The sequence below is a fragment of the Melanerpes formicivorus genome, unplaced genomic scaffold (genome assembly GCF_026170545.1).
Source record: "Melanerpes formicivorus ecotype bairdi unplaced genomic scaffold, bMelFor1.0.p_v2 SCAF_129, whole genome shotgun sequence".
Lineage (NCBI taxonomy): Eukaryota > Metazoa > Chordata > Aves > Piciformes > Picidae > Melanerpes > Melanerpes formicivorus.
Window position 1 is genome coordinate 400,083 of NW_027142481.1, and position 22,589 is coordinate 422,671.

The 22,589-nt window shown below is 54.8% G+C and overlaps 1 protein-coding gene across 1 annotated transcript in view; it reads right to left on the reverse strand.

Annotated features, from left to right (window-relative positions):
- The window catches only part of LOC137456529 (mitogen-activated protein kinase 10-like), a 114,613-nt gene that overhangs the window by 8,368 nt on the left and 83,656 nt on the right, over positions 1-22,589 (reverse strand). The window contains 4 exon segments of the mRNA XM_068168008.1: positions 1,086-1,163; positions 2,136-2,199; positions 8,167-8,291; positions 15,658-15,840. Coding sequence (XP_068024109.1) covers positions 1,086-1,163; positions 2,136-2,199; positions 8,167-8,291; positions 15,658-15,840 — 450 coding nt within the window.

Consider the following 22,589-nt stretch of genomic DNA (forward strand, 5'->3'; position numbering starts at 1 on the left):
GGAGAGGAGAGGAGAGGAGAGGAGAGGAGAGGAGAGGAGAGGAGAGGAGAGGAGAGGAGAGGAGAGGAGAGGAACCAGGTTGGAAGAGACCTTTGAGCTCATCCAGTCCAAGCTGTCACCCAGCACCATCTGATCAACTCAACCATGGCACCAAGGGCCTCATCCAGGCTCTTCTTAAACACCTCCAAGGACTCCACCACCTCCCTGGGCAGCTCATCCCAGTGGCCAATCTCTCTTGCTGGAAAGAACTTTCTCCTAACCTCCAGCCTGAGCCCTCCCCAGCCTTGTGCCCCAGACCCCTCCCCAGCTTTGTTGCCCTTCTCTGGACACCTTCCAGCAGCTCAACCTCTTTCCTAACCTCAGGAGCCCAGAACTGGACACAGGACTCAAGCTGTGGCCTCAGCAGTGCTGAGCACAGGGCACAAGGACTTCCCTGCTCCTGCTGGCCACACTTTGCCTGACCCAGGCCAGGATGCCCTTGGCCTTCTTGGCCCCCTGGGCACACTGCTGGCTCCTGTTCAGCTGCTCTCCCCCAGCACCCCCAGCTCCCTCTCTGCCTGGCTGCTCTCAGCCACTCTGCCCCCAGCCTGTGGCACTGCCTGGGGTTGCTGTGGCCAATGTGCAGCCCCTGGCACTTGGATGTGTTCAATCTCCTGCCCTTGGCCTCTGCCCATCTGCCCAGCCTGGCAAGGTCCCTCTGCAGAGCTCTGCTCCCCTCTCACAGCTCAGCTCCTGCCCCCAGCTTGCTGTCAGCTGCACATTCACTGCTGATGGACTCCATCCCCTCCTCCAGATCATCAATGAAGATATTGATCAGGCTGGGGCCCAGCACTGCTCCCTGGGGCACAGCACTGGTGCCTGGCTGCCAGCTGGCTGTGGCACCATTCACCACCACTCTCTGGGCTCAGCCTCCAGCCAGTTCCTAACCCAGCTCAGAGCTGCTGTCCCAGCCAGGGGCTGACAGCTTGGCCAGGAGCTTGCTGGGGGGGATGGTGGCCAAGGCCTTGCTGGAGTCCAGGTACACTACAGTTCTCCCTTTGCCATTCCAAACAAACACAGCAGAGGAATTCAATGGGGCTGAGTACCTGAAGGAGAAGGCTGGCCTTTTACTACACCATTTTTAGTCTTTTCTTCAGAATTCATTACTTCTTTGTAGATGAGTTCTGCAAGAGAGAAATGCAGCAGTTACAGCCAGCAGCCAGCCAGTGCTCAAGGATACACAGTGCTGGAACCCTCCCCTGAGCTCCCTAGCTCTGCCCTTGCCTGCACAACTCTGGCAGCTCTACCTGCCTAAGGCTTCTCTTCCACTCCCCTCCTCTCCTATCATCTCCTTTGGGAGCTGAATTCAGAAGATAGGATTCAGGGAGAGGATCTGAATTGGCTCGTGGTGCCCTGCCTATGGATGGGGCAGCAGAGTAACACAGAGCCTTTAACTGGGGGCAAAATCCTCCTCCTCACCCTGCTGCTCACCCTCTGCTCTCCAGGTCACAGTATCATGCAGTCATAGAGGTGTCAGGATTGGAAAGGAGCTCAAGGCTCAGCCAGCCCCAACCCCCTGCCATGGGCAGGGACACCTCACACCACAGCAGCTTGCTCACAGCCACCTCCAGCCTGGCTGCAAACACCTCCAGCCAGGAGGCTTCCACCACCTCCCTGGGCAGCCTGGGCCAGGCTCTCACCACCCTCCTGCCCAACAACTTCTTCCTCACAGCCAAGCTCCAGCTCCCCACTTCTACTTCTGCTCCAGCCCCCCCACTCCTAGCCCTCCCTCACCCCCTCCAAAGTCCCTCCCCAGCTTGCTTGCAGCCCCCTGCAGCTCCTGCAAGGCCACCAGAAGGTCTCCTGGGAGCCTCCTCCTCTCCAGCCTGCACAAGCCCAACTCTCTCAGGCTGTGCTCAGAGCAGAGCAGCTCCAGCCCTCTGCTCCTCCTCCTGGCCCTGCTCTGGACACCTTCCAGCCCCTCCAGAGCCTTCCTGGCACAGAGGCTCCAGAGCTGGCCCCAGAGCTGCAGAGGTGGGCTCAGCAGAGTGGAGCAGAGGGGCAGAATCCCCTCCCTGGCCCTGCTGGCTGTGCTTCTCTGCAGATGATCTCCCTGAGGTTTCAGGGAAGCACTGGCACCTGCAGAGTGTGGTTACCTTTCCACTCCTCGATTGTGTGTTCCCTTTCATCCAGCTGCTTGTCATAGATCTGAGGAGGAGGCTGCAGGAGGGAAAGGAAAGCTGTTCAGTTGCAGTGAGATGGAATTGATTGATTGCATGGAATTAAATGAAAGCCATTTAATTGTGAAGAATTAGGAGCAATTATAAGTAGAGATCCTTCTCTTCTCTCTCTCTCTCCCTGTTACCCATCCTGCACAAGCAAACCCACAGTGGAATGTGTCCCCTTCTGGGATTCAGCTCTTTGTGCAGAAGAAATCCATCTGCTTCACCCTCTTCCTCATCAAGCAGAGGCAGAGCTAGGCTGGAATCAGAGCAGAGTGAAACCAAGGCTGGAATCAGAGCAGAGTGAAACCTAGGCTGGAATCAGAGCAGAGTGAAACCAAGGCTGGAATCAGAGCAGGGTGAAACCTAGGCTGGAATCAGAGCAGAGTGAAAACCTAGGCTGGAATCAGAGCAGAATGAAAACCTAGGCTGGAATCAGAGCAGAGTGAAACCTAGGCTGGAATCAGAGCAGAGTGAAACCTAGGCTGGAATCAGAGCAGAGTGAAACCTAGGCTGGAATCAGAGCAGAGTGAAACCAAGGCTGGAATCAGAGCAGAGTGAAAACCTAGACTGGAATCAGAGCAGAGTGAAACCAAGGCTGGAATCAGAGCAGAGTGAAACCTAGGCTGGAATCAGAGCAGAGTGAAACCAAGGCTGGAATCAGAGCAGGGTGAAACCTAGGCTGGAATCAGAGCAGAGTGAAAACCTAGGCTGGAATCAGAGCAGAATGAAAACCTAGGCTGGAATCAGAGCAGAGTGAAACCTAGGCTGGAATCAGAGCAGAGTGAAACCTAGGCTGGAATCAGAGCAGAGTGAAACCAAGGCTGGAATCAGAGCAGAGTGAAAACCTAGGCTGGAATCAGAGCAGAGTGAAAACCTAGGCTGGAATCAGAGCAGAGTGAAAACAAAAGCTGGAATCAGAGCAGAGTGAAAACCTAGGCTGGAATCAGAGCAGAGTGAAAACCTAGGCTGGAATCAGAGCAGAGTGAAACCAAGGCTGGAATCAGAGCAGAGTGAAAACCTAGGCTGGAATCAGAGCAGAGTGAAAACCTAGGCTGGAATCAGAGCAGAATGAAAACCTAGGCTGGAATCAGAGCAGAGTGAAACCTAGGCTGGAATCAGAGCAGAGTGAAACCTAGGCTGGAATCAGAGCAGAGTGAAACCTAGGCTGGAATCAGAGCAGAGTGAAACCTAGGCTGGAATCAGAGCAGAGTGAAACCTAGGCTGGAATCAGAGCAGAGTGAAAACCTAGGCTGGAATCAGAGCACTGAAACCTAGGCTGGAGTCAGAGCAGAGTGAAAACCTAGGCTGGAATCAGAGCAGAGTGAAACCAAGGCTGGAATCAGAGCAGAATGAAAACCTAGGCTGGAATCAGAGCAGAGTGAAAACCTAGGCTGGAATCAGAGCAGAGTGAAACCTAGGCTGGAATCAGAGCAGAGTGAAACCTAGGCTGGAATCAGAGCAGAGTGAAACCTAGGCTGGAATCAGAGCAGAGTGAAAACCTAGGCTGGAATCAGAGCAGAGTGAAACCTAGGCTGGAATCAGAGCAGAGTGAAAACCTAGGCTGGAATCAGAGCAGAGTGAAACCTAGGCTGGAATCAGAGCAGAGTGAAAACCTAGGCTGGAATCAGAGCAGAGTGAAACCTAGGCTGGAATCAGAGCAGAGTGAAAACCTAGGCTGGAAATCAGAGCAGAGTGAAACCAAGGCTGGAATCAGAGCAGAGTGAAACCTAGGCTGGAATCAGAGCAGAGTGAAACCTAGGCTGGAATCAGAGCAGAGTGAAACCAAGGCTGGAATCAGAGCAGAGTGAAACCTAGACTGGAATCAGAGCAGAGTGAAACCTAGGCTGGAGTCAGAGCAGAGTGAAACCAAGGCTGGAATCAGAGCAGAGTGAAACCTAGGCTGGAATCAGAGCAGAGTGAAAACCTAGGCTGGAATCAGAGCAGAGTGAAAACCAAGGCTGGAATCAGAGCAGTGAAACCAAGGCTGGAATCAGAGCAGAGTGAAACCTAGGCTGGAATCAGAGCAGAGTGAAACCAAGGCTGGAATCAGAGCAGAGTGAAACCTAGGCTGGAATCAGAGCAGAGTGAAACCAAGGCTGGAATCAGAGCAGAGTGAAAACCTAGGCTGGAATCAGAGCAGAGTGAAAACCTAGGCTGGAATCAGAGCAGAGTGAAACCAAGGCTGGAATCAGAGCAGAGTGAAAACCTAGGCTGGAATCAGAGCAGAGTGAAACCAAGGCTGGAATCAGAGCAGAGTGAAAACAAAAGCTGGAATCAGAGCAGAGTGAAACCTAGGCTGGAATCAGAGCAGTGAAACCAAGGCTGGAATCAGAGCAGAATGAAAACCTAGGCTGGAATCAGAGCAGAATGAAAACCTAGGCTGGAATCAGAGCAGAGTGAAACCAAGGCTGGAATCAGAGCAGAGTGAAAACCTAGGCTGGAATCAGAGCAGAGTGAAAACCTAGGCTGGAATCAGAGCAGAGTGAAACCTAGGCTGGAATCAGAGCAGAGTGAAACCTAGGCTGGAATCAGAGCAGAGTGAAACCAAGGCTGGAATCAGAGCAGAGTGAAAACCTAGGCTGGAATCAGAGCAGAGTGAAACCTAGGCTGGAATCAGAGCAGAGTGAAACCTAGGCTGGAATCAGAGCAGAGTGAAACCAAGGCTGGAATCAGAGCAGAATGAAACCTAGGCTGGAATCAGAGCAGAGTGAAAACCTAGGCTGGAATCAGAGCAGAGTGAAACCTAGGCTGGAATCAGAGCAGAGTGAAACCAAGGCTGGAATCAGAGCAGAGTGAAAACCTAGGCTGGAATCAGAGCAGAGTGAAACCTAGGCTGGAATCAGAGCAGAGTGAAACCTAGACTGGAATCAGAGCAGAGTGAAACCTAGGCTGGAATCAGAGCAGAGTGAAACCTAGGCTGGAATCAGAGCAGAGTGAAACCTAGACTGGAATCAGAGCAGAGTGAAACCTAGGCTGGAATCAGAGCAGAGTGAAACCTAGGCTGGAATCAGAGCAGAGTGAAAACCTAGGCTGGAATCAGAGCAGAGTGAAAACCTAGGCTGGAATCAGAGCAGAGTGAAACCTCGACTGGAATCAGAGCAGAGTGAAAACCTAGGCTGGAATCAGAGCAGAGTGAAAACCTAGGCTGGAATCAGCAGAGTGAAACCTAGACTGGAATCAGAGCAGAGTGAAACCAAGGCTGGAATCAGAGCAGAGTGAAAACCTAGGCTGGAATCTGAGCAGAGTGAAACCAATGCTGGAGTCAGAGCAGAGTGAAACCTCGTCTGGAAGCAGAGGAGAGTGAAAAACTAGGCTGGAATCAGAGCAGAGTGAAACCAATGCTGGAATCAGAGCAGAGTGAAAACCTAGACTGGAATCAGAGCAGAGTGAAAACCTAGGCTGGAATCAGAGCAGAGTGAAACCTAGACTGGAATCAGAGCAGAGTGAAACCTAGGCTGGAATCAGAGCAGAGTGAAACCAAGGCTGGAATCAGAGCAGAGTGAAAACCTAGGCTGGAATCAGAGCAGAGTGAAAACCTAGGCTGGAATCAGAGCAGAGTGAAAACAAAAGCTGGAATCAGAGCAGAGTGAAAACCTAGGCTGGAATCAGAGCAGAGTGAAACCAATGCTGGAATCAGAGCAGAGTGAAACCTAGGCTGGAATCAGAGCAGAGTGAAAACCTAGGCTGGAATCAGAGCAGAGTGAAACCTAGGCTGGAATCAGAGCAGTGTGAAAACCTAGGCTGGAATCAGAGCAGAGTGAAACCTAGGCTGGAATCAGAGCAGAGTGAAAACCTAGACTGGAATCAGAGCAGAGTGAAACCTAGACTGGAATCAGAGCAGAGTGAAACCTAGACTGGAATCAGAGCAGAGTGAAAACCTAGACTGGAATCAGAGCAGAGTGAAAACCTAGGCTGGAATCAGAGCAGAGTGAAACCAATGCTGGAATCAGAGCAGAGTGAAACCTAGGCTGGAATCAGAGCAGAGTGAAACCTAGGCTGGAATCAGAGCAGAGTGAAACCTAGGCTGGAATCAGAGCAGAGTGAAACCTAGGCTGGAATCAGAGCAGGGTGAAACCTAGGCTGGAATCAGAGCAGAGTGAAACCAAGGCTGGAATCAGAGCAGAGTGAAACCTAGGCTGGAATCAGAGCAGTGAAACCTAGGCTGGAATCAGAGCAGAGTGAAACCAAGGCTGGAATCAGAGCAGAGTGAAACCTAGGCTGGAATCAGAGCAGAGTGAAAACCTAGGCTGGAATCAGAGCAGAGTGAAAACCTAGGCTGGAATCAGAGCAGAGTGAAAACCTAGGCTGGAATCAGAGCAGAGTGAAAACCTAGGCTGGAATCAGAGCAGAGTGTGGCTGAGGCCTATGGGTGGCAGCAGCTGCCTGCAGTTCCAAGGAGCCATTTTCTCCCCAAATGAGGTGGATGTGGGAGCTGTTCCACTAAGCTAAAGGATTTGCAATGGATGTAAACTGGTTGTGAATTTGGAAGAGAAGGAGCAAATGAGGCTTTTCTCCTGAGTGTTGTAACTCTCCCTCCTTGCTGCCCAGCTTCTTGGCCCTTTTGCATTTGACAAAGACCTCCTGAAAGAAGGTTTGCAGCAAATTGAACAGTCACTGAAAGGAACCAAACATGCCCACTGCTACAGCCCCCAAAAGAGCCACTCAGAGCTATTTTATTAACCAAGATAATCAAAGCATCACAAAATTAAGACCCCCAAGGAAGCAAACAACAAGGACGAGGTGAGCAGAGGGCTGCAGAACCTCCCCTGTGGGGACAGGCTTGGAGAGATGGGGCTGTGCAGCCTGGAGAAGAGAAGGCTCCAGGAAGCCTCAGAGCAGCCTTCCAGTACCTGAAGGGCTCCAGGAGAGCTGGGGAGGGACTTTGGACAAGGGCTGGGGGTGCCAGGCTGAGGGACAATGGCTTGGATCTGGGAGAGGAGAGACTGAGAAGGGAGAGGAGGAAGAGATCCCTGAGAGTGAGGCTGGGGAGACTCTGGCACAGGCTGCCCAGGGAGGCTGTGGCTGCCTTCTGCCTGGAGGGGTTGAAGGCCAGGCTGGATGAGGCCTTGCCAAGCTGGGCTAGTTGAGAAGCATCCCTGCCCATGGCAGGAGGCTTGGGGTGGGTGATTTCCTATCTAAGCCATTCCATGGTACTCTGAGGCTGTGTTCTCACTTCCCCTGAGCAGCAGGGGTCGGTTGCTGTGCCCCTGTTAGGGAGCAAGGGCAGTGGGCTCAAGCTCACACTCAGACCCTGCCATGCCTGGCCCTGCCTGTGCAGAGCTGAGTGCCAGCACCGTGGAGACCTTGTGGGGAGCTGTTTTTAGAAGGCTTGGCAGGGCAGGGCTTGCCTCTGCCTCTGCTCCAGCACTGCAGGGGCTGTGGAGCAGCCTGAGAGGCAGCAAGGGATGGAGCAGAGACAGCAGAGGCAATGGGGGCTGCCAAACCAGCGGTGGGAGGTGAAACCCTCTGCTAAACAGCTTAGAGCCCTGGGAGAGGTGACTGAAACATTGCTCTGTGCTCTGCTGCAGCCCAGGGTGTGTTCCTGCTACCATCTACGTATCTGTTTCTGCAGTGCAAGCCCAAGCACAGCCCAGGGTGCTGCCACCAGAGGACTCCAGGCCTCCCTGGCTACAGAGGAAAGTGCAAGGGCCTTGGGTTTCATCCTGTGTTGCCCAGGAGCTTCACAGGGAGCTGTACATGATCTCAGCTGGATGTGCTCCTGTATGACCTGTGCTGGATCCTATTGTCCTGCTCTGGCAGTGGGGTTGGACTGGAAGCCCTCCAGAGGTCCCTTCCAACCCCTAACATCCTGTGATCTCATTGCAGGCAAACCCCAAGCCCACCCCAGCCCCCACCCCACTGTTCCTTGATGGCATGCTGGTGCCCAAGCCGCTGTGAAGCAGCAGGAGCCTTGAATCCCACCTGCAGCTGGCAGCCTGCAGCACAGCCAGGCCTGACTTACCGCCTCCACTTCTGCTGGGTCATACCAGACATTAATGTAGGGGTGCTGTAAGGCTTCATCTACTGATATCCTCTTGGCAGGGTCAATGACCAGCATCTTTGATAAAAGGTCCCTGGCTTGGCTGGCTAGAACAAGGAAAGCAGACAAAACACAGCGTTAGCACCAACCAGTCGCTGCCTGCAGCAGGAATTCCTTCAGCTGGGACAGGAGCAATGAGCCAAACCCTTTAGGGACCACCTGTACCTCTGCCCTGCTGCAGCAAGAGCTCTTCAGTCATCACTGGAAGGTTAGGAAGGTGCCAAGCTCAGGGCTGCACACCATGAATCCCCTGGCAAGCTCCAGCGAGGTGTTGCATGTTGGAGGCAGACCCCCAGGCAGGGGGCTCAAAATGTGCTTGAGGTACCTGCACCATTGCCAGGCTCAGACAGCAAAAGTCCCCCTGAGGAAGTCTGAAGCCACTAAATCAAAGCCTGAAACTTACAGGGGCTCAGAAAAAAACACATCCCAACCTTTTTCTGTGCTTTGAAGTTTCTCTCCTAACCTTCTGGGAGGCAGGGGTTGGAGAGCAGCCAGGCAGAGAGGGACCTGGGGGTGCTGGTGGACAGTAGGCTGAACAGGAGCCAGCAGTGTGCCCAGGGGGCCAAGAAGGTCAAGGGCATCCTGGCCTGGGTCAGGCAGAGTGTGGCCAGCAGGAGCAGGGAAGTCCTTGTGCCCTGTGCTCAGCACTGCTGAGGCCACAGCTTGAGTCCTGTGTCCAGCTCTGGGCTCCTGAGGTTAGGACAGAGGTTGAGCTGCTGGAAGGTGTCCAGAGAAGGGCAAGAAAGCTGGGGAGGGGTCTGGGGCACAAGGCTGGGGAGGGGTCTGGGGCACAAGGCTGGGGAGGGGTCTGGGGCACAGCCCTGTGAGGAGAGGCTGAGGGAGCTGGGGTTGCTTAGCCTGGAGAAGAGGAGGCTCAGGGGAGACCTTCTTGCTCTCTCCAACTCCCTGCAGGGAGGTTGTAGCCACCTGGGGGTTGGTCTCTTCTCCCAGGCCCCCAGCATCAGAACAAGAGGACACAGTCTCAAGCTGTGCCAGGGGAGGTTGAGGCTGGAGGGGAGGAGAAAGTTCTTCCCTGAAAGAGGAACTGGCCACTGGGATGAGCTGCCCAGGGAGGTGGTGGAGTCCCCATCCCTGGAGGTGTTCAAGAGGGGCTTGAATGTGGCACTTGGAGCCATGGTTTAGTTGTCAGGAGGTGTTGGGTGACAGGTTGGACTTGATGATCTCTGAGGTCTTTCCCAACCTTATTGATCCTATGATTCTCTAACGAGGTGCAGGTACCAGGCTCCTCTCTAGGGCACCCCATTTGAAGGGATAAAGCCAAACCTGTAGCCTGGGATCAACACAGGAGAGTTTGGAAGTGCCTTGGAACTGCTTCAGTGTGGTTTGTGCCATGGAATAAAAGTCTAAACCAGTGGGGACACATCATCCACCAGGACAGAATTGCAGCCCCCTGTGTGGACACTGAGGGTTCTGTTGCATCCTGGATTTCCTTCACCTGGCAGCACTGTGCCCATCAGCACCACGGACTCGTCCTGCTGGTACCCCAAAGTGGGTTTGGCATTTGGAATGGGCAGCAAAACCCAAACCCAGGTGAAAAAAACCCCAACCAACATCCATCTGCAGTGTGAGCACCAATGGAGTGTCCTAAGCTCTCCCATGCTCAGAGTTGTGTGCTGGGTAAATGAGAAAGGGGAAAGGATGGGAAGTGCTGGAAGTGCAGAAACATCAGAGGGAAACTCAGCAGGCAGGGGGGAGGGAAATGCCTGGAGCTGCCTAACTGGGGCCTGGAGCTGCCTAAATGGGACCAGGTGCTGCCTAATTGGGGCCTGGAGCTGACTAATTGGAGCCTGGAGCTGCCTAATTGTGGCCTGGAGCTGCCTCATTGGAGCCTGGAGCTGCCTCATTGGGGCCTGGAGCTGTCTAATTGTGGCCTGGAGCTGCCTCATTGGGGCCTGGAGCTGCCTCATTGGGGCCTGGAGCTGTCTAATTGTGGCCTGGAGCTGCCTCATTGGAGCCTGGAGCTGCCTCATTGGGGCCTGGAGCTGCCTAATTGTGGCCTGGAGCTGCCTCACTGGGGCCTGGAGCTGCCTAATTGGGGCCTGGAGCTGCCTAATTGGCACCTGGAGCTGCCTCATTGGGGCCTGGAGCTGCCTAATTGGCACCTGGAGCTGCCTCATTGGGGCCTGGAGCTGCCTAATTGGCACCTGGAGCTGCCTAATTGTGACCTGGAGCTGCCTAAATGTGATCTGGAGCTGCCTAAAAGGGGCCTGGAGCTGCCTAATTGGGGCCTGGAGCTGCCTAATTGTGACCTGGAGCTGCCTAAATGTGATCTGGAGCTGCCTAAAAGGGGCCTGGAGCTGCCTAATTGGGACCTGGAGCTGCCCAACTGGGACCTGGAGCTGCCTAAATGTGATCTGGAGCTGCCTAAAAGGGGCCTGGAGCTGTCTAATTGGGACCTGGAGTTGCCTCATTGGGACCTGGAGCTGCCTAATTGTGGCCTGGAGCTGTCTAATTGTGGCCTGGAGCTGCCTAATTGGGGCCTGGAGCTGTCTAATTGTGGCCTGGAGCTGCCTAATAGGCACGTGGAGCTGCCTAATTGGGGCCTGGAGCTGCCTAATTGTGACCTGGAGCTGCCTAAATGTGATCTGGAGCTGCCTAAAAGGGGCCTGGAGTGCCTAATTGTGACCTGGAGCTGCCTAATTGGGGCCTGGAGTTGCCTAAATGTGATCTGGAGCTGCCTAAAAGGGGCCTGGAGCTGCCTAATTGTGACCTGGAGCTGCCTAAATGTGACCTGGAGCTGCCTAATTGTGACCTGGAGCTGCCTAAATGTGATCTGGAGCTGCCTGATTGTGACCTGGAGCTGCCTAATTGTGACCTGGAGCTGCCTAAATGTGATCTGGAGCTGCCTAAAAGGGGCCTGGAGCTGTCTAATTGGGACCTGGAGTTGCCTCATTGGGACCTGGAGCTGCCTAATTGTGGCCTGGAGCTGACTAATTGGGGCCTGGAGCTGCCTAATTGGGACCTGGAGCTGCCTAATTGGGACCTGGGGCTGCCTAATTGGAGCCTAGAGCTGCCTAATTGGGACCTGGAGCTGCCTAATTGGGACCTGGGGCTGCCTAATTGGAGCCTAGAGCTGCCTAATTGGGACCTGGAGCTGCCTAATTGGGACCTGGAGCTGCCTAAATGTGATCTGGAGCTGCCTAAAAGGGGCCTGGAGCTGCCTAATTGGGACCTGGAGCTGCCTAATTGTGGCCTGGAGCTGCCTAATTGTGTCCTGGAGCTGCCTAATTGGGACCTGGAGCTGTCTGATTGGGACCTGGAGCTGCCTAAATGTGACCTGGAGCTGCCTAATTGGGACCTGGAGCTGCTTAACTGGGGCCTGGAGCTGCCTAATTGTGACCTGGATCTGCCTAACTGGGGCCTGAAGCTGCCTAATTGGGGCTTGGAGCTGCTTAACTGGGACCTGGAGCTGCCTAATTGGGGCTTGGAGCTGCCTAAATGGGACCTGTAGCTGCCTAACTGGGGCTTGGAGGTGCCTAATTGTGACCTGGAGCAGCCTAACTTGGGCCTGGAGCTGCCTAATAGTGACCTGGATCTACCTAATTGTGTCCTGGAGCTGCCTAATTGGGACCTAGAGCTGCCTAATTGGGATATGGAGTTGCCTCATTGGGGCCTGGAGCTGCCTAATTGTGTCCTGGAGCTGCCTAATTGGGACCTGGAGCTGCCTAACTGGGACCTGGAGCTGCCTAATTGGGACCTGGAGTTGCCTTATTGGGGCCTGGAGCTGTCTAATTGGGGCCTGGAGTGACTTCTGTGGAGCCTGGATTGGCTTCAGTGGGGCCTGGAGCTGCCAAGCTGAATTTCTGCTGCATCACAATGGCTTGGCACAGAGGATAGAGAAGCTTGGCATGGAGGGGGAATGGAAGTCTGGGCTTGGTTGGCTTGGGTCTGAAGGGAGGTTTGTGTGAAGCTTTGAATAGAATAGAATCAACCAGGTTGGAAAAGTCCTCAGAGATCATCCAGTCCAACCTCTCCCCCAGCACCATCTGATCAATTCAGCCATGGCACCAAGGGCCTCAGCCAGGCTCTTCCTAAACACCTCCAGGGATGGGGACTCCACCACCTCCCTGGGCAGCACATCCCAATGGCCAATCTCTCTGTCTGGGAAGAATTTCTTCCTCCCCTCCAGCCTCAACCTTCCCTGGCACAGCTTGAGACTGTGTCCTCTTGTTCTGCTGCTGGGGGCCTGGGAGAAGAGACCAACCCCCAGTTGGCTACAACCTCCCTGCAGGGAGTTGGAGAGAGCAAGAAGGTCTCCCCTGAGCCTCCTCTTCTCCAGGCTAAGCAACCCCAGCTCCCTCAGCCTCTCCTCACAGGGCTGTGCCCCAGACCCCTCCCCAGCCTTGTGCCCCAGACCCCTCCCCAGCTTTGTTGCCCTTCTCTGGACACCTTCCAACATCTCAACCTCTTTCCTAACCTCAGCAGCCCAGATCTGGACACAGGACTCAAGCTGTGGCCTCAGCAGTGCTGAGCACAGGGCACAAGGACTTCCCTGCTCCTGCTGGCCACACTCTTCCTGGCCACACTCTTCCTTTGGCTTGCTGTGCTTCTGTGTGGTAGCCCAGCCTATGGATTTTGGGGGTATTTTAGATGCTGTGCCTATGCTTTGCAGCAGTGCAGTTTGTGAACAGCCTCTCTGTGGCAGTTTTCAGGCTGTGCCTAGGAAAACCTCCCACAGATGTTGAGCAGAAAGTGGTGGAATGCAAATGAACCACTCTTGGGTGTGAAAAGGAAAAGAATGGGTAAGTTCTAAACCATCCCCACTGGGCAGAAAGTGGGGTTGTATATACTAACCTTCTCCTTTTGGCTGCCTGGCTCTGGGAGACACTAATTGGCTTCTGCTTGGCTTTGCTGACCTTGGCTGTGCTCTTTGGTGTGGCTGAGTAGCCTAACAAAACAATTCTCTCTCCTTTCTCCTGCCTGACCAACCTGGTTGCCTTCTATGAGCAGGTGACAAAATTAGTAGCTGAGGGGCAAGCAGCTGATGTCCTTTCCCTGGCCCTGAGCACAGCCTTCCACACTGTCCCACACCACATCCTGGTCTGCAGGCTGGTGACACATGGGTGTGATGGGTGACCACTAGATGGATAAGGAACTGGCTTGAGGGCTGCACCCAAAGAGTGGCTGTCAGTGGCTCCATGTCCCACTGGAGGCCAGGGACAAGCAGAGTCCCTCAGGGATCAGTCCTGGACCAGGCTTGTTCAACATCTTTGTGGGTGCCAGGGACAGTGGCACTGAGTGCACCCTCAGCAGGGTTGCTGATGACACCAAGCTGTGTGGTGCAGCAGACAGCTGGAGGGAAGGGATCCATCCAGAGGGACCTGGACAGGCTGGAGAGGTGGGCACAAGCCAACCTCAGGAGGTTCAACAAGACCAAGGGCAGGGTCCTGCAGCTGGGTGGAGGCAATCCCAGGCACAAATCCAGGCTGGGCAGGGACTGGCTGGAAAGCAGCCCTGAGGAGAGAGACTTGGGGGTGCTGGGGGAGGAGAAGCTCACCAGGAGCTCTCAGTGTGCACTTGCAGCCCAGAAAGCCAAGCAGAGCCTGGGCTGCAGCAGGAGAAGTGTGGCCAGCAGGGCAAGGGAGGTGATCCTCCCCCTCTGCTCAGCTCTGGGGAGACCCCACCTGGAGTCCTGCCTCCAGTTCTGGAGCCCCTGTGACAAGAGGGATGTGGAGGTGCTGGAAGGTGTCCAGAGAAGGGCCAGGAGGATGAGCAGAGGGCTGGAGCTGCTCTGCTGTGAGGGCAGACTGAAGGAGTTGGGGCTGTTCAGTCTGCAGAAGAGAAGGCTCCGAGGTGACCTCATTGTGGCCTTCCAGGATCTGAAGGGGGCTACAGGAAGGCTGGGGAGGGACTGCTCAGGATCTCAGGCAGTGATAGGACTAGGGGGAATGGAATGAAGCTGGAGGTGGGGAGGTTCAGGCTGGAGGGGAGGAGGAAGTTCTTCCCCATGAGAGTGGTGAAGCCCTGGAATGGGTTGTGCAGGGAGGTGGTTGGGGCCCTGTCCCTGGAGGTGTTTAAGGCCAGGCTGGATGAGGCTGTGGGCAGCCTGCTCTAGTGTGGGGTGTCCCTGCCCATGGCAGGGGGGTTGGAACTGGCTGATCCTTGTGGTCCCTTCCAACCCTGAATGATACTGTGATACTATGATACTGTCCCATTGTGTCCAAGGGGGTAAGGAGGAGGTAAGGAGGAAGTAAGGAGGAGCAGCTTAACAAAACAATTCTCTGCTCTTTCTATTGTCCCCTTGTGTCCAGGGGGTAAGGAGGGGGTAAGAAGGGGGTGAGGAGAGGGTAAGGAGCAGGTAAGGAGGAGTAGCCTAGCAAAACAATGCTCTGCTCTTTCTCCTGTCCCCTTGTGTCCAGGGGGGTAAGGAGGAGGTAAGGAGGAGGTAAGGAGGAGCAGCCTAACAAAACAATTCTCTGCTCTTTCTCTTGTGCCCTTGTGTCCAGGGGGATAAGTAGGGGGTAAGAAGGGGGTGAGGAGAGGATAAGGAGGAAGTAAGGAGGAGCTGCCTAACAAAACAATGCTCTGCTTTTTCTCCTGTCCCCTTGTGTCCAGGGGGATAAGTAGGGGGTAAGAAGGGGGTGAGGAGAGGATAAGGAGGAAGTAAGGAGGAGCTGCCTAACAAAACAATGCTCTGCTCTTTCTCTTGTCCCCTTGTGTTCAGGGGTTAAGGAGGAGCAGCCTAACAAAACAATTCTCTGCTCTTTCTCCTGTCCCCTTGTGTCCAAGGGGTAAGGAGGAGGTAAGGAGGAGCAGCCTAACAAAACAATGCTCTGCTCTTTCTCCTGTCCCCTTGTGTCCAAGGGGTAAGGAGGAGGTAAGGAGGAGCAGCCTAACAAAACAATGCTCTGCTCTTTCTCCTGTCCCTTTGTGTCCAAGGGGTAAGGAGGAGGTAAGGAGGAGCAGCCTAACAAAACAGTTCTCTGCTCTTTCTCCTGTCCCCTTGTGTCCAGGGGGTAAGGAGGAAGTAAGGAGCTGCCTAACAAACCAATGCTCTGCTCTTTCTCTTGTCCCCTTGTGTCCAGGGGGGCCAGTTGGGTAAGCTATGAGCAGCTGCCCTGCTTGTCCAGAGGGGGTTCTTGTGCTGTTTATCAGTGGCACATCCCTGTCAGTGTTGCCTGGTTTGTACACATTCACTGCCTTTCCTTGCAGGACTGTACTTCTGCTTTGTAAACACAGCTTTCATTTGCTTCCAACTGGCAATTTGATGTTGGGAGTTGGGGGGGGGGGAAGGGTGGGTGGAATTTCCACCCCCCCCACACCTTCCATCCCCACTTCCCACTTCCCCAGTCCTGCCTGGGAAGAGTTTTTCCTTCCGGCCCCTCTGGAAGAGGTGAAGGAGCCGCAAAGGGAGAGAGGAGGCGAGCCAGCCCTCCCCTTGGGCACACCTACCTTTGAGTTTGTTGTGTTCTGAGTCAGCAGGGAAGAGAGAGTCTGGGAAGAGCTTGGGGAAGGTGAGGCCGGCGTACTTGGGTCTGTTCTCCACGTAGTTCCTCACCGTGGGCTGCAGCTTCTTCATGAACTCCGGGCAGGGCGTCCCCAGCTGCTCTATGACTTTATTCCACTGATCAATATCTGAGCGTCAGGAGTCAAGGCAAAGAGAGTGCAGAGCCTGGCACCTCCCTCTGAGCCTCCTCTGGGAGCCCTCAGAAGGGTTCAGCTCCCCACAGGACAGCTCCTTAGCCTCGCTCTGCTGGGGCAGCACCGCGCCTCCACGTCCTGCAGCCGGCAAGGGGCGAACTATCCCGCACGGCTTGGCTTGCTTGAGGGGGCTGAACGTGGGGTCATGGGGTCATGGAGTCATGGAGTCATGCAATCATGGAGTCATGGAGTCATGGAGTCATGGAATTATGGAATCATGGAGTCATGAGGTCATGAAGTCATGTAGTCATGGAATCATGGAGTCATGGAGTCATGGAGTCATGGAATCATGAAGTCATGGAGTCATGAGGTCATGGAGTCATGGAATCATGGAATCATAGAGTCATTGAGTCATGGAGTCATAGAATTATGGAGTCATGGAGTCATGGAGTCATTGAGTCATGGAGTCATGGAATTATGGAATCATGGAGTCATGAAGTCATGGAGTCATGCAGTCATGGGATCACGGAGTCATGGAGTCATGGGGTCATGAGGTCATGGAGTCATGGAATCATGGAGTCATGGAGTCATGAGGTCATGGAGTCATGGAATCATGGAATCATGGAGTCATGGAGTCATGGAGTCATAGAATTATGGAGTCATTGAGTCATGGAGTCATTGAATCATGGGGTCATGGAATTATGGAATCATGGAGTCATGAAGTCATGGAGTCATGCAGTCATGGGATCACAGAGTCATGGAGTCATGGAGTCATGGAGTCATGGAGTCATGGAGTCATGGAGCCATGGGATCATGGAGTAATGGAGTCATAGAGTCATGGAGTCACAGGGTCATGGGATCATGGAATCATGGAGTCATGGAGCCATGGAGTCATGGAATCATGGGGTCATGGAGTCATGGAATCATGAAGTCATGGAGTCATGAGGTCATGGAGTCATGGAATCATGGAATCATGGAGTCATGGGGTCATGAAGTCATGCAGTCATGGGATCATGGAGTTATGGAGTCATGGGGTCATGGGGTCATGGAATCATGGAGTCATGGAATCACGGAGCCATGGAGTCATGGAGTCATGGGATCATGGAGTCAAGGAGTCATGGAATCATGGAATCATGGAATCATAGAGTCATGGAATCATAGAGTAGTAGAATCATAGCATCATGGAATCATAGAATCACAGGATGGGCAGGGTTGGAAGGGAGCTCCAGGCTCAGCCAGTCCCAACCCCCTGCCATGGGCAGGGACACCTCACACCACAGCAGCTTGCTCACAGCCACCTCCAGCCTGGCTGCAAACACCTCCAGCCAGGAGGCTTCCACCACCTCCCTGGGCAGCCTGGGCCAGGCTCTCACCACCCTCCTGCCCAACAACTTCTTCCTCACAGCCAAGCTCCAGCTCCCCACTTCTACTTCTGCTCCAGCCCCACCACTCCTAGCCCTCCCTCACCCCCTCCAAAGTCCCTCCCCAGCTTGCTTGCAGCCCCCTGCAGCTCCTGCAAGGCCACCAGAAGGTCTCCTGGGAGCCTTCTCCTCTCCAGCCTGCACAAGCCCAACTCTCTCAGGCTGTGCTCACAGCAGAGCAGCTCCAACCCTCCATGTCCCCTTGGCTGCACTGCTGCAGCTGGGAGGAGCACTGCAGTCACCTGCAGTCTCTGTTCATCACTCTGTGGAGGGTGAGGTGGAGCTGGCTCAAAGGACTTGTGCAGAAGTCACCCTCACCTCATCTGCTTTGCACTTCTGGGCTTACAGATTCATAGAACAGATTCATGGAATGGTTTGGGTTGGAAGGGCCCTTCAAGATCATCCAGTTCAACCATTCTCTATGTTCTTGCATTCTCTGTGTTCTTAGATGCTCTGTGCTCTTATATGAGTGTGGTGCCGTTTACTGCAGTCATGGAATCACAGGATCACAGAACAGGTTGGGTTGGGTTGGGTTAGGTTGGAAGAGACCTTCAGGAACATCCAGTTCCAGTTCGCCCCCTGCCAGGGGCAGGGACACCTCACACCAGCCCAAGGCCTCACCCAACCTGGCCAGGGAGGGGGCAGCCACAATGCAGAGCCTGGCACTTCCCTCTGAGCATCCTCTGGGAGCCCTCAGCTCCCTTCAGGGCACCTCTTTAGCCTCACTCTGCTTGGGCAGCACCGCGCCTCCAGGTCCTGCAGCCGGCAAGGGGCAAACTCTCCCTCATGACTTGACTTGCTTGAGGGGGCTGAACATGGGGTCATGGAGTCATGGAGTCCTGGGATCATAGAACCATGAAAGCATGGAGTCATGGGATCATAGAATCAATCATAGAATCATGGAATCACAGAACTGGCAGGGTTGGAGGAGACCTCAAGGCTCAGCCAGCCCCAACCCCCTGCCATGGGCAGGGACACCTCACACCACAGCAGCTTGCTCACAGCCACCTCCAGCCTGGCTGCAAACACCTCCAGCCAGGAGGCTTCCACCACCTCCCTGGGCAGCCTGGGCCAGGCTCTCACCACCCTCCTGCCCAACAACTTCTTCCTCACAGCCAAGCTCCAGCTCCCCACTTCTACCTCTGCTCCGGCCCCCCCACTCCTAGCCCTCCCTCACCCCCTCCAAAGTCCCTCCCCAGCTTGCTGCAGCCCCCTGCAGCTCCTGCAAGGTCACCAGAAGGTCTCCTGGGAGCCTTCTCCTCTCCAGCCTGCACAATCCCAAATCTCTCAGGCTGTGCTCAGAACAGAGCCACAGCCTCCCTGGGCAGCCTGTGCCAGAGTCTCCCCAGCCTCACTCTCAAGGATCTCTTCCTCCTCTCCACTCTCAATCTCTCCTCTCCCAGCTCCAAGCCATTGTTCCTCAGCCTGGCACTCCCAGCCCTTGGCCAGAGTCCCTCCCCAGCTCTCCTGGAGCCCTTCAGGTACTGGAAGGCTGCTCTGAGGTCTCCCTGCAGCCTTCTCTTCTCCAGGCTGCACAGCCCCAGCTCTCCCAGCCTGTCCCCACAGGGGAGGTTCTGCAGCCCTCTGATCATCTTTGTGGCCCTGGTAGTAATTTTGCTTCAACCCATCCAGCCAGCACCCCCTCAAAAGCAATTTGATGTCACAAGCCTGCACTGGGACTGATTTTCTATGGACAAATGAAGCTTTCCTGATCTTTCTAGCCTGTTACTGACCAGTAAGAGACAGAACCTCATCCTTAAAGCCAAATTCTCTTGGAGACAGTTTGTATGAAGCTATTTTGTTGTTGCTTTGGTGTTGCCTTGAGACAGCAGCTAGGCTCTCTGAGAGGTGTCCTGCAGCTCTTCCAGCTGTCCTGGCTCTGTGAAATCAGTGCCCTCTCTGCTCCACACTCACTCTCAGTGCTGAGAATGAATTTGAGGAGAGCAGAAAGGCCCAAACCCAGCAGAGGACCCAGCAGAGCCCTGGCTAGAATGATGCCACCAGATGTGATGGGAGGCAGCTGCCTTGGGAGCACACTGGAAACAAGACAGCTTTCAAAAGGCAGAACACTGAAAGCACTTCAGCACAGAGAGCTGTAAAGCAGATGAATTCTTCTGAGTTATTGCTGTCATGAGAGTCAGAAGAGTGGAGGAGTTTCCCAGGTACTAAAGAGAGCTCCTCACAGCCTAGGAGAGCAATCAAGTCAACAGGATGAAGAGTAGAAGCAGTCAGGCAAAACACAGAGCTTTAGGATCATAGCATCACAGAATGGTCAGGGTTGGAAGGGACCTCAAGGCTCAGCCAGCTCCAACCCCCTGCCATGGGCAGGGACACCTCACACCAGCCCCAGCTTGCTCAAGGCCTCATCCAGCCTGGCCTGGAACACCTCCAGACAGGAGGCAGCCACAGCCTCCCCGGGCAGCCTGTGCCAGAGTCTCCCCAGCCTCACTCTCAACAATTTCTTCCTCCTCTCCAGTCCATATCTACCCTTCTCAAGCTTCAGTCCATTCCCCTCAGCCTGGCACTCCCAGCCCTTGTCCAAAGTCCCTCCTCAGCTCTCCTGGAGCCCTTCAGGTAGTGGAAGGCTGCTCTGAGATCTCCCTGCAGCCTTCTCCAAGCTGAACAGCCCCAACTCTCCCAGGCTGTCCCCACAGGGGAGGTTCTGCAGCCTCTGCTCATCTCTGTGGCCTCCTCTGGAGCCTCTGTATCAGCTCCACATCCTGTAGCCCCCTTCAGACACTGGAAGGTTGCTCTGAGGTCTCCCTGCAGCCTTCTCTCTTCTCCAGGCTGAAGAACCCCAGCTGACCTACACTCCTGAAGTGCTGGAGAAGGGCAAATCCTGAGCTCTGTAGCTGAGTGCCTGCCTGGCAGGGCTCTTCTCATGAAGATTCAAACTCCCAGCTTCAAAACTGCTTTTCACAGTGATTTGTACATTGGGAAACAAACCCCCCAACAATAAATGCCACAAATGGGTATTAAATACTCTTCAGAGAGCAGTGTGCTTGTGCAATGAAGTGCTGATCACCAGTGCTGGTGCAGTGCCAGTCTTAACCCGTTCTACACCCACTGGATGTCACAGGAAGCTCTTTTCCCCTCCCCTTTCTTTCCTTCAAAGAAGCAGAAGCCTAATTTATCTTGCTCCTCCTCTGCTTAAATACACAGAACATGCACAGAAGGTTGGAAGGGACCTCCAGAGATCAGCCAGTCCAAGCCTCCCCTGCCAGAGCAGGGCACCCAGGAATGCATCCAGGTGGGGTTGGAAAGGCTCCAGAGCAGGAGACTCCACAACCTCTCTGGCAGCCTGCTCCAGGCCTCCAGCAGCCTCACCCCAAAGAAGTTTCTCCTCCTGTTCAGCTGAAACCTTCTCTGCTCCACTTTGTGTCCTTTGGTCCTTGGCTGATTACTCCTCCTGCTTCCCTCTCACTCTTCTCCAGGCTCAACAGCCTCAGGGCTCTCAGCCTTTGCTCCTCACAGAGATGCTCCAAGGCCCCTCAGCATCTCTCTGGCCTTGGTTGGACTCTCTCTAGTTGTTGCTTGGCTCATTGCTGAGCAGCACCCAGCAGAGCTTGGCCTCCTCCCCTTGCCCCCCAGCCCTCAGCTATTGACAGGCATTGATCAGATCCCTCTCAGCCTTCTCCTCTCCAGGCTAACCACCCCCAGGGCTCTCAGCCTCTCTCCACAGGGGAGATGCTCAGGTCCCCAACTCCTCCTCCTGCCTCTCCCTTGGGCTCTCCCCAGCAGCTCTCTGTCTCTCTGCACCTGGGGAGCCCAGAGCTGGGCACAGGATTGCAGCTGTGGGCTCAGCAGGGCAGAGCAGAGCAGAGGGGGAGCAGAACCTCCCCAGCCCTGCTGGCCACACTCTTCCTGCTGCCCCCCAAGCCCCCATTGCCTCCCTTGGCCACGAGGGTCCTTTGCTGTCCCATGCAGAACTTGCTGTCCACTAAGGATGTTGCCCTCAAGCTCTTAGGGCTCATAGACCCTGCTGGTGCAACCACACAGCTGCCAGACTTCATCACGACCTGAAGAGATCATCTTTGGGTTGGTTTGGGCTTTTGGGGATTCCTTTTTGGAGAGAAACCCTAAAGCCTTTTCTGTGCAGGTTGAAGGCATAAGCTGAAGTCATCAACCAGAGCAGGCTGGGGCTGCCCTTGCAGCTTCCTGGCTGGTTTGCAGCTTCAGAGACAGGCACAAAAGCAAGAGGTGCTGAGCCCTGCCAGGGGCTGCTCAGCAGCAGGGGAGATCTGTGTGTGTGGGGGGGGAGTGGATTGAGAAAGTGGCTTTGGGGAGGGGTTCTCAGCAGCCTCAAAGAGGGCAGCTGCATCACTCTCTGTTCACAGCACAGACACTCATGGACCAGCAGGAGGGAAGCAGAGGGGGTGGCATAAACCACACAAACTCAGCAAGGTGTTGTACATAGAATCATAGAATGGTCAGGGCTGGAAGGGAGCTCCAGGCTCAGCCAGCCCCAACCCCCTGCCATGGGCAGGGACACCTCACACCACAGCAGCTTGCTCACAGCCACCTCCAGCCTGGCTGCAAACACCTCCAGCCAGGAGGCTTCCACCACCTCCCTGGGCAGCCTGGGCCAGGCTCTCACCACCCTCCTGCCCAACAACTTCTTCCTCACAGCCAAGCTCCAGCTCCCCACTTCTACTTCTGCTCCAGCTCCCCCACTCCTAGCCCTCCCTCACCCCCTCCAAAGTCCCTCCCCAGCTTGCTTGCAGCCCCCTGCAGCTCCTGCAAGGCCACCAGAAGGTCTCCTGGGAGCCTTCTCCTCTCCAGCCTGCACAAGCCCAACTCTCTCAGGCTGTGCTCAGCTCCAGCCCTCTGCTCCTCCTCCTGGCCCTGCTCTGGACACCTTCCAGCCCCTCCACAGCCTTTCTGGCACAGAGGCTCCAGAGCTGGCCCCAGAGCTGCAGCTGTGGGCTCAGCAGAGTGGAGCAGAGGGGCAGAATCCCCTCCCTGGCCCTGCTGGCCACACTTCTCTTGCTGCAGCCCAGGCTCTGCTTGGCAATTGAAGAAGGTGAACTCCAAGACAGAATGAGGCCAGAAAAACCAGCAGCTGGCAATGCCAGTTTGTGTGAGCTCATTGCAGGCACAGCCAGCACATAATGGGTGAACTGAAGAGTCTTTGCCTGATTTCCTTTTAACTAGTACACAGCTGTCTGAGAGAAACCAGGTTTTGGAGCAGTCTGTATGACATTAGGTTAGGACAGCATCCTAGGCCAGGCATCAGCAGTTTGGAGCCAGCCAGGACAGCTGGACCTGAGCTGGCTGCAGGTCTTGTCCAGCCTGACCTTGAAGCTCTCCAGCCATGGGGCC